Consider the following 11,606-nt stretch of genomic DNA (forward strand, 5'->3'; position numbering starts at 1 on the left):
TTGTCCACGGGGCTCAGGGCGTCCACTGCGGGATCGGGTTGCGACATTTCCCATAAAAAGATAAGAAAAACTCTTGTTTTTTTTTTATATTTTTCTATATTTTTTTGGTGTTACAGTTGACGCTTCTTTATGGCCAGTTTTTGTTGGGGTTGGTTGTGTAATTTATGACTTTTCAATGAAGGCACGTGTCAAGGCAAATGCTCACACTTTGACGGGCAGGCAAAATATATATGCCGGTCTATGGGTGTTTACTCAAAAGTTATTGATTGCATTTTTGAGTAACTTTGTAGACTATAAAGTATTTCAGTGCAATTGATTGCCTCTCTATACTAAGGCCTATTTGCAATGCCTTCATTTTTAGGCAAATCAATCTTTAATTACGATTTAAGATTTAATTGTAATATTTTTGTAGTTATAGAAAATGGAAATGATTCCATATGCATGTTACATAAATTTGCACAAAACCAATCTAAACCTTATCCATTTTCAATTGGTTCAGGGTATAAATTTGGCTTAAAATTAGAAATATTTTGAAGAGAGCCTATTCCAAAGTATACTTGGCTTTGGGCCCTGAACTGAATTTTGAATGTGACATAATTTTAACCAAAATTTGATTTCACTTGGAAAACAATGCTAGGAAGCCAAACTCAAAGGCAGGAAGCTGACTTGAAATGTGCCGGCTGCTTTAATTCTCATACAGTATATATATAGTATATTGTCTATATAGTCAAGTCCGTCGCTCTGTCTGTCTATTTCTGTGTAAGCCTGTGTACCTCATTCTAAAAGTAGCTCATAGAAACTGTCAAAGAACTCGGCTGTTAACTACCTACGTCTAGGTCTGCCGGATTAAAGCATTATAATATTGATTGGAAATTGAGACAATGTAAAAGAGAAACCAATTATAATGAGATTGTAGGGATATCTGCGATACGCCGAAGATTTAAATACCCTTTTAGATATTTGTATATAACGCGTGTTTCTGATTTAATGAAAGGTAAAACTGATCTAGTCTGGCAAAAGACATTATATCTTAAATATGTCCTACATAAATTTTTGTTTAACAGTATTCTTTCGATGCTTGCGTGGACATTTTCAAGTTTAACAAATATTTTGGCTCTGGAAGCAGATAAAATCGAAGAAATGCTCAAGGCTGTCATTGAAAGCGTGCAAGCAGGTCTTGAAAGCTAATAGATATGTGTGCATGTGTGTGTGTGTGTGTGTGTGTGTGTGTTGAAGTATCTGCGCAAATACATTTCAGTTTTGCTGTTGCTTTCCGTTATTGATGCGCTGCTGCTGTTTGTCATCCACAGCCAGGAGATAAAAATAAAAGTCTGCAGTGGCTAAAAGGGCATGAGAGCGGGCGCGGCGGGGCGAAAGGGGAGCGGTGTTGGGCCAGTTGGTCATCGTCTGATTGTTTGTATCGCCCCCTTTTTTTTTTACTTATTTAATATAAACTCGACACACATACACACACACACACGTCTCTATATACGCACACAGGCACAGTCATAAGCGGCTTACGCACTTCATGGCCCGTGTCTGTGTGTGTGCGTGCGCACGTGTGTGTGTGTGTCCGTGTGATAGTGCATGAAATTTATTGGCGCATTGGGGGCGCCACACTTTCGAGTTTTTGTGTCGCACTTGTATGAGTAAGAGGGGGGTTAGGATGCGGCTAGGGGGCGGGGCCGTGTCTTAGGCTGTTGCTGTCAAGTTGCGTCGCTTCTTTTGCTTTGGGGCCCAGTGCGAGGCTTTTATAATTTTATGCCATTTCTTTCAATATTTATTTTGTTATTATGTTTTTGTAATGAGTCCTTGTTGCTGTTGTTGTTGTCAACAGCAGCGTACAACAGCAACAACGTCGACGAAATTAGGACAAAACTGTTGGATGATGACGTTCAAATTGGAAAAAATTGTATACATAGATTGTAGCTCGTGTGTGTGTGTGTGTGTGTCTGTATTGCCGCCTCTGCGCGCGTGTGTGTGTGTGTGTGTGTATTGCCATGGAAAATTCCGACTGGCACATAAATTAATTAATTTTGTTTTTGCCATGGGCTTTAGCATTTTGTTTTTTTTTTTTTTCTGTTACGCTCACGATTTTTCTATCGAAATTTTATTGCTGGCATTGAAATTGGAACTACTTACGAGCGAGCGCTGTAACAGGAGAGGGAAGCGGGGAGAGGAGAACGGTGGGGGGGGGGGGTGAGGGGGCGACGTCTGTTTGTTACAGTTAAAACTTGTGTTTATTGATTTTGTGTGCTCATAAATTGAGCCTAGACTAAGTTTTATAATACAACATGAAGTGTAACAAAAAGTGTAGCATACTTTTCAGCTGCTGCTCAGGCGGCAGCTTTCCACGCACACAGACGCACACGTGTGTGCTGTTTACGGTTGCCAACTTGTACTTTGTGTATTTAGCTGTCCGTATATATGTACAGATATAGGCTATTTATATTTTTGTCACTTGGCTCGACTCCAGAGCGTATTTGTGGCAGCTTCTTGAGCATTTGATTTTCACATGACTATTTCTCTGTAGATATGCTGTATACTATGTCTGTGTAGTTGCGATTGATTTGGGCACATTTTAATTAATTGAAGCTCATATTTATGGCTATAAATAATTTGTCAGTGGCCCAGGCGCTCAACTTTAATTTGAAAAGCGATAAATAAGCAAGGCAGCCGCATGCGAGCTGCTATAGCAAAAACTACAATAACTACGCACACACACACACACATGGACACACACACGCATGCCGTAAAATAAAACACAAATGAAAGTGAAAAGAAAGTAAGGAAAGCATCTACAACAACAACAACTGCAAAAAGTGCTGAACGCAGAAAAGTACAAATTGCCCACAAAATATAAAAGCGAAGGCCCAAAGGAAACCTAAGACCCCACTCCGAGTCCTTAAACCCCAGCCCCCAGTGCTCGAGCGAAAGCCAACAAGAAGGAGGCAAAAAAAAAGTTCAATTTACTACTTTTCACTTTAGCATCCGCCGCGTCGCCCGCTGCCTAATACGAGACACACGCACCCAAAAGGCAACAACAACAACAACCACAACAACAACAAAGAAGACGGCAACTACTTCTATGGACACCCTCGTCTCTGAGGGCGACGGCGTCATGCGCCTGAAATTGGAGAAGCTGCCTTAGAGCAGCAGCACAGCAGCAGCTGGAGAAGTAGCACAGCATCCTTGAGCACATTCTCGCACTGGAACCCCGCCTCCTACTTACCTCGCACCGAAAAGTTTTTGCCTTTCGCCTTTGCGTTAAATTTTTCTTTTTATTTTGGAATTTTTCGATAGCCGCACCGTATCGCTCACACACGCACACATACGCAGATACTCACATGATTGTGTACGCACGGCTGTAGCTAGCTCATGCACACGCACTCACTCACACACACACGCACACACATACACACACTCATGCATAAGTGGAGGCGAGCACAAGCTACTCATTATGCTCAGCCTCATAAAGGGAGCTGGGCACATTAGCGCTATTGTAGCTTATGTGACACGATCACGGAAATGAATCGGGCTGTGTAACAAGTTATTGGTAATATAATTTATAGAATATATATAGGTAATTAATGAAAGAGAGAAAGTAGCTTAAGTAACATTACCTATAATACTTAAGATATCCAAAGCGATCGCATAATTCATATGAATATAAATAATGCACATAAATATATATACTTACATACCTTTAATTCCTTGAGTACAAACAGCACGTCCTTCATTTATATCCTGCAAAGCGAATTGCACACAAATGAGCTAGAAAAAGTTATGTATTAAGAGTATACACTATCAATATATAAAAAGAAATATAAATAATAATATATGCACATATATTTATATTTTTAAAGAATAAATCCTTTTGGGCCCAAATATAGCATATACCATATTTTGGTAGATGCCAATTTGGGGGAGGGATCAAATATAGCCCGCATTTTGTTTATGAAAATATTTACGATTTGCAATATTTTCAGCACAACGGGCAATTGTTGCTTAAAAACTGACTTGTTTTATTAAATGTGAATATGAGAAGAATCGTAAATCGAACCAAAGAAATCCATTTTGTGAGTCTTAAGTACAATTTCTCTATCTCTTCTTCTACATTTTAGGGTAACTAATAGTCGACTTAAAACTTCTCGCATGCTAGCTTCTTTTTGTTTAAGGTCAAGCCAGAATAAAATAAAATGAAAGTTTTCTACTTCTCCTACTTTTTTTTCTCTCGTTATTTTGATGAAAATTACAATTTTCCTCTTATTTTTCTCTCAACTTTCATACAAAATGTGCTGCCATCTTGTTGCTTGCTTCCTGCCTACTTCTTCTTCTACTCCGCCTGCTGCTCCCCTCCATTTCTCCTCCCCATCCCATTACCTCAGCTGCTGCTGCGTAACCATACATGTAGATAGGCTGTTGCGTGTGTGTGTGTTGCTCGGGGCAGTTTTCTGCTTGGCTTTGGCCTACAATCATCAACGCCCTACCCACTATGTGTGTGTGTGTGTGCGTGTGTGGGTGTGTGTGTATCCAATTGAAGGGGAAAATAGAGAAAAAAAATCTCAAAACGCAACAAACTGAACAAAATCCCAGTTTAGTTTGATGGCTTTGGTTCGGTTTCTCGTGCGTTTGGATAGCTGCCAAAGCAGATTGGAAAGTGAAAGTTGTGCCCAGCCGTACTTAATAAAATGCTGACGCTTCTGCTTCTTCTTCTATCTACCTGTAATCATATTCCGCATGCAATGCCTTACATACATAGCTAAGATTGAAAGTATTATACGAAATGTATATTGAGCAGACTGCAGGAGGAGTGAGGCAATGTCAACCCGAAGACTTTAGATATAGGCGGCATACGTAATATATCTCGAACAGGCACATACAGATAAAGCTTATGGTTACCTTTAGCAACAGCTAAAAAAAGTTGGGTATCTTGTTTAACAAGCTAGGTTTTCTTTAACAAATATATTTCTTTCCCCTTGTTTGCTTCCATTCTGTCAATTTTTTCTAGTTTATTGAAAATAAATTGAGTCTATTCGAATTTTGCTTTCATTCTGATTAAGCTTTTGTTAAGCTTTAAGTCTAGCCATTATTATGTTTTAAGTACTTAGCTTGACACTTATTTTCTTAACCAATAATAAAAAAAAATGTCACAAACTCTGACACAAGAACTTAAACTAGATTGCAAAGAAATAGATAGGCAAGAAAAATTACTCTCAGTATTTGCATGCTTAACGCTTATAATTCTCAGTTGGTTTAAGCGCTGCTTTAAACGAAAAGCTAGCTTGAACTAATAGACGATTGTCTAAGCTTTCGCTTATTTATTTATTTTTCTTGAAAAGCTTTTCGTTTCATCAGCTACATATATGGCTTTTTGAAATCGTTCAAAAGTTAAAAAAAACCTCAAAAAAATTTGTATTTATTCATTTTTTTTTAATGAAATTTTTATTTCATAAAAAGTGAAAGAGACAACGGGAAGATGAACAGCTTGGGTCAGCTGAAGCGTTGCCTGCAGCGCCGCTATCGAACTGTGGCCTCGGCCATTGTATTTGTTGCGCTGCTCACGTTCTTCCTGGAGCAGAGCTACGTGGGCCAGCAGCGGGATCTGCTGTACTGGCGGGAAATGGTGCTGCACATCAGCCATCAGCCGTGTCTGTTGTGCTGCCTGACCGCAACGGTGCTCTGCCCGCTGCTGATAATGTTGCTGATCCAACAGCGACTGATCCAGAGCATAGAGTACACGGTGGCCAAGCTGATGCGCCTGTATCGTCGGCGCAAGTTTGCCGACTTCATTGTGCGCCGGCTGCTCCTGCAGCTGGAGCTGGCCATGCAGCGCATGCCAGGGCAATTGGAGGCACAGCAGCTGCTGGACGATCCGATAACAAGGCGACGCTATCAGCTGGCCAGCGAAGCAGCCCATCGGGCGGTGGACATCTTTAGGCGTGACGCGGCCGCTCTGCTGTTCCAGGGCTATCGACTGTACCCCGAGGACACCACCTATGTGCTGCGGGAGGAGGAGCTGGTGCTGCTGCACGGCGGCTATGGCCAGATTGAGTTGCACGTCAACAGCCAGGTGCTGCGGCGTCTGCTCTATCCGCAGGGCAAGAGCCTGGCATAGTTTATACAAAATTTCTTGTTTGTCGCGTTTTCATTTCCCTTCTAATCTATCTATATATATATATATATACTTCTATATATTTTTAGTTATCACGTAAATAAATTTTGTTTAAAACTTATTGCCGTTTGCGTTCTTAAAACTCATTAGTGCAACTTTTGCAGCTCGCTCCGCAACCCCCCGGCTCTTGCTGCTTCGCGCTTTGCCCCGCTTAGTGCGTGTCATTCGCGTCATTTATTTAAATTGCCACATTTCGGACTTAATGTGCTTATGCCGCCGAAATAAAACCTAAAATTTCCACCCTCTGTGGAAAATGAATAAAAACGTAAAGGTAAGAAGGTGAGGCACGCCGTAGATTGAATACCCTTGCTGACATTTGCCTGACGATTTTGCAGCTATGTGAAAATAGTGAGGCTATTAAGTGCTGATTTTTTTTTTAAATATCTTGGAAAACAAAGCACCTATCGACCGATCGTTCCCATTGCAGCTATATGATATAGTAGGTCCAATCTGACATATGCAAAGTCTCTAGGCAATAGCCTTAAAACTGGGAGAGTTGTCCGCATAGAAACTGATGGACTAACCCACAGACGGACAGACATATATATACCGACTCGGCGGTTGATGCTGATTCAGAATATATATACTCAATGGGCTCGGCGATGTCTCCTTCCATGCGTTACATATTGCACGACGAAACTATATGATGCAGTCTACAAGGGTATAAAATAGTAACTAAAATATATTTTTTCTCGAACAAAAATCCATAATAAGTTAAATTATTAAAGTTTGTTGTTGTTGTAGTTGTTGTTGTTGGCTGCCTGGCGTGCTCTGTGGGTTTTTGACACGACGACCTAAGGACTAGCGCGCATTTGCGGCGCGACGAACCAATCTAATTGCATTTATAGACTATTAGATACCCTGTCAGATACCATACTAAGCCTCTGCACACGCCAGTCTGGGCATCGAACCAGCATCTTCTTTTAAGTGGGTTAACTCCAACAATTTATCTTACGAGAATAGGATATATCAAAAACTCGCTAAACTTAGGCTCCTAAAAGAACTGTCTGGACTGGTGCTCTGCTAAGATATTACTGCATTCACACGCTTAAAGTTCGAACCAGCATTTTTGCTGCTTTTTCAGCTGGTTTAGTTGACTTAATTATTAACTGGGCATTGTAAAGTGTTTGTGTAAGACCCAATTCTTAGCAATTAATAAACGCACCTTCACGTCATGCATACCCAATGACCAGTTGTGTACAGGGCACAGCAGCGACGACATTCGAAAATGGTGCCAAAGCATATGGTGACAAAATTGTTGCCGTTGTTTGTGTTCGGCGCCGCTTGTCGCCTGCCTCCGCCTGCACAATTTAATTGAGAGTCCAAATTATATACACAAACATACAAGAACATGGAGTATATAGAGCATATTTGATTGGGTCTGAACGCCGCAGCACTTATGTATTTTCGGCTGTTTTCTATATAATTTGTTGGCTCTGACTGCGTGTGTGATTGTAAAATCGATTAAAAACTAATTTTCAAGTTGTATTTTATCGTGTTCCCTTCCGTTTTTTTTTTCTGGCTTAATGACCAGCTCTGTCACAAGAGGTTTTATCAAATGACGGACTCCGGCCTGGCCAGCTCATTATGAGCACATCCCTGGAGTAAAGACAGCCCAAGTGTTGATGGAGCCAAGCAATAAGCAGAACAAACAAATAAATAAACTGAGAAACAACTTGAGTGACGCCCCTCGAATCTTTCTGTTTCTACATATTACATATAACACATTACATATTTTTGCCAAGTATTTGGCAAAATTATATACGAACAGCCTTTCAAGTGAGAAAAGTTGTTCCTTTCTTTTTGCCAGGGGGGAGAGAGGGTCAGCAGGAAGCACCCATCAACATCTATGGAGCTGTCAGGCACACACGCGCCGCCGGCCGGGACACACCCGCCCCCCTTGAGGCTGGCTGGCATTCCTTTTCCGGCAAAATGTTTCCCAATCTGCCGGCGCATTCTTTTATAAAAATTATTGATAAGAACATCCTCACATGTAATACAAATATTGACATACTCTGATTTCGGCTAAAGCATCCCACTGGGGTGGCAGTCGGCATGTGCGGGTGGTGGAAAATTTCCCATTTCCCATTTCCCAGTTACAAGTTAAAGCTGATGCGACTGCTCCGATCTGAAAGCAAATGTCAAGACTCGAAAAGTTGCTCAGCACCAGGCTGAAGCGTGGCTGTCTCTTGGCCAAATCGGCTTAGAAGTTTTCACAAACTAAACTGACGCGGAAAATCAAAGGAAAACCAAGCAGACTGTAATAATCAGAGATGATGACACGTTCGACTGGTTTTTTTCTGGTGCGCTTAAAAGGAATACATTTCGTCGATTTTTTTGTTTTTTTTTTTTTTGTTATATTTAATGGTTTAAATTCATACAATATATATATGTATATGGTTGTGTATATATTTAATATAATCATTAAAACACATACAATTTTTGATAAATGCTCGCTTACAATCGAATGACAATAGGAGTGTGGGGAGGGGAAACGGGAAAAGGGCTGGGTTGGAGGTAATGGGTGTTTTTGTTGTTGTTTTTTGCAATTTTGTTGCTTTTGATTCTGGCTCTTGATCATAAATGTTTGTTGCACATTACATATATATATATATGTATATATATATATAAATAATTACTTTTAAGTTTTGGGTTTTTTTTTGGGGATTTTCACACATAGTTTTACATAATAACAAAGTTTTGGTTTTTTTTTTTCGAAGAGTAAAATGTTAAATATAATATATATTTAAATATAATATATTTTTGTATGTATATTTGCCAATTGCAAAATAAAGTGTTCTTTGATTTCTCATATTTAATATAATTTTGATTTTCGCTCGTGTTTTTCTTTCTCGTCTCTTTTTTTTTGATTTTATGCTCGTCTCTAACTTAATTCAACATCTTGTTTTTTTTTTTAATAATAAATTTTCAATGCAATTTTGAATTTTGCCTAAAACTAAATTTTATTAAGAATTTTGATTTTGATCTCGTTTTTGTGTAGTGTTTTTTTTCTTTTGGGTGTTTTTTTCTTAAGTCTAATAAAATGTTGGGTTTTTTTTGATTTCTTCTCCAGCACTGCAGTACGTTTTGTAACTGCGGCCAAAAATTTTGATTTATGCTCATTTAAAAGGTACGTTGCAAGTTCTTTGTAAAATTGTTTACTTAACCATTTACACATATAAGCATGTATATATACTTATATATATATATAGTACTATATATATTCTCTTTTCAATTTTGATTTGTGCGCTCCATAACAGAAATTGTTGTTGATTAAAGTAATTCTACAAAATGAAATCAATAAATAGATAAATGCGCCCAAGCCCAGGCAAAAATACGGAAAATATGGAAAATTGGAAATCGGGCGGATTGTAATAATGTCATTTTATTTAATGGCCGAAACGCTTCAATTTGCATAAAGAATTTGGCAAATGGTGCAGAATATTTTGTGCTAAAATCACATTGCATAATCGCTGGGTGTAGCTAGGGTGAGGGGGAAGGGGGCGAGGGTTGGGTGGGGGTTGGTTGCTGCATGAAACACCCCGTGGAAAACGTCACGAGAGCCGTCGCGATGTCAAGTAAATTGCATTTTTCATTTTTCACATATACTTGCATTTATATTGCATTTCCTGCAACACACACACACACACACACACACTCACTTATATTTTTAAACATGCAAATTGTGGCAGCAGCCCGGACGGGGCGACGTGAAGAGCAGCGGGTCGCCGGGACAACTTTTTGGCAATTGTTTGCCGTAAAAATTGTTGGCCCAGGATTACGAGCACAATGCCAAATGCCCAGTCCATTATAAATTGCCATAAAAATTCAATAGAAAATATATAGAAAACGCGCAGGCAGCACACAATTTGCATGGCCAGACGGAATGGAGGAGGGTGCACAATTGCCTGCCATGCCTCGAGGGTTGCAACCAGGGGCAACAAATATATTACATATATATATATATATGTATATGTATATATGTGTATGTCTATGGAAAGTGTACTGACTGTAATTGCAGCAGCCAGCAGCAGCAGAGAGTATCGAATGTCCTGTGCGTAATCAATGAGATGAAATTTGCATGGACACGTGACAAATAATTAACGAAAAAGGCCGCGAGATTTGGCGAGGGTTGATTGCCGGACAGCGCCCACTGTGCGCAGTACACTCAGCGCAAAAAACAAGTTAGTTATCAATTCAATTAAATTTTGCTTAGCTCGGGGAATTTGCCAAATTCTTTCGCATAGACATTTCATATTTATGCTCGCAATTAATTGCGTTTTTGTAGCTGATTTCGCTGAGTGTACGCACACTTTTTAATCAATTGCTCGGCTGCTTGTAGATTTATTGGCTTTATGCTAGTACATTTTTTTTAACTACCAGCAGGCGCAGCAGCTGCACAATTTGAATTTTCCATGGACCGTGTGCTAAGTTTTTCCCTTTGCCTCTCTATTATGTTTTTTTTTTTTTGGTTATCGCATTTCTTGTTTTTGGTTTTTTACTAATCATTTGGAGGGTATTTTTTTCTTTTTTTTGTATTTATTTTAAGCAAATAGCCTAATCAGCGTCTGCGTGGGGGTTGAGCCGGAAGCGAGGCGCACACAACATACACACACGTTTTTTATGAGGGTGCCTGTGTGTGGCATGGATAACATAACTCGAGAAACAGCTGCTGCAGGCAAATTGTGTGGAGTATATTTAAAAAAGAAGATATTAACATATATATTTTCAACTGGGCATTGTTGACAAATTGCATACTGCTCAAAAATCAAATCAAATATCAATTTAATAATTTACACCCGAAAGGCGTTCAACCGGCATAAAGTCCAACAAAGTAGAAGTGGCCCCTATTTCTCAGACAGTACTTTAAAATAAAATAAATAATAAAAAAGGAAAAAGAAAGAAGGTCTACAATTGCGTGTGAGTGTCAATTGACGGCAATCAGTGTGAGTTTTTTAAGGGCTGCGATAAGATTTGGGTTTGGTTTTGTTTTTTTTTTTTGTGGCAAATACAACTTAACACCCGGGCCGCAAGTGTGGCACGCTTCGCGCCGGGGCTCTGGGACTTGGGAAATCAATCAAAGAAAAAGTAAATTAAATAAAATGGAAAGTTTAACAAATACACGTGTTTATTTTTATATATACATTACAAATGAAGATATTTAATTAAATGATGCAAATAATTAGATTTAATTGTAAATGAAAATTAAAAGCTAGTTTTTTGTTTTTTGTTTTTTTTTTTATGGTTTTTTTTTTGTTTGATTCGTTTTTGTGCTATTTAAGTTGTCGTTATTTGGTTTAGTTTTAGGCAGCGAAGCAATTTTGCTAAAAGGCACGCAGCATTTTAAAAAACACACGTTTTTAAAAAATAAAATTAAAAATAGCAACATTTGCCTCGCTGCCCGACTATGGCTTAGTTATGTTTAGCTTTT

General features: G+C 39.1%; 1 protein-coding gene across 1 annotated transcript; it reads left to right on the top strand.

Annotated features, from left to right (window-relative positions):
- The first annotated feature begins 5,479 nt into the window (after positions 1-5,479).
- On the top strand, positions 5,480-6,118 carry LOC6623026 (uncharacterized). The gene has a single exon (XM_002046662.3). The coding sequence runs from the start codon at positions 5,480-5,482 to the stop codon at positions 6,116-6,118; it is 639 nt and encodes a 212-aa protein (XP_002046698.1).
- Positions 6,119-11,606: the final 5,488 nt, after the last annotated feature.

The sequence above is a fragment of the Drosophila virilis genome, chromosome 3 (genome assembly GCF_030788295.1).
Source record: "Drosophila virilis strain 15010-1051.87 chromosome 3, Dvir_AGI_RSII-ME, whole genome shotgun sequence".
Lineage (NCBI taxonomy): Eukaryota > Metazoa > Arthropoda > Insecta > Diptera > Drosophilidae > Drosophila > Drosophila virilis.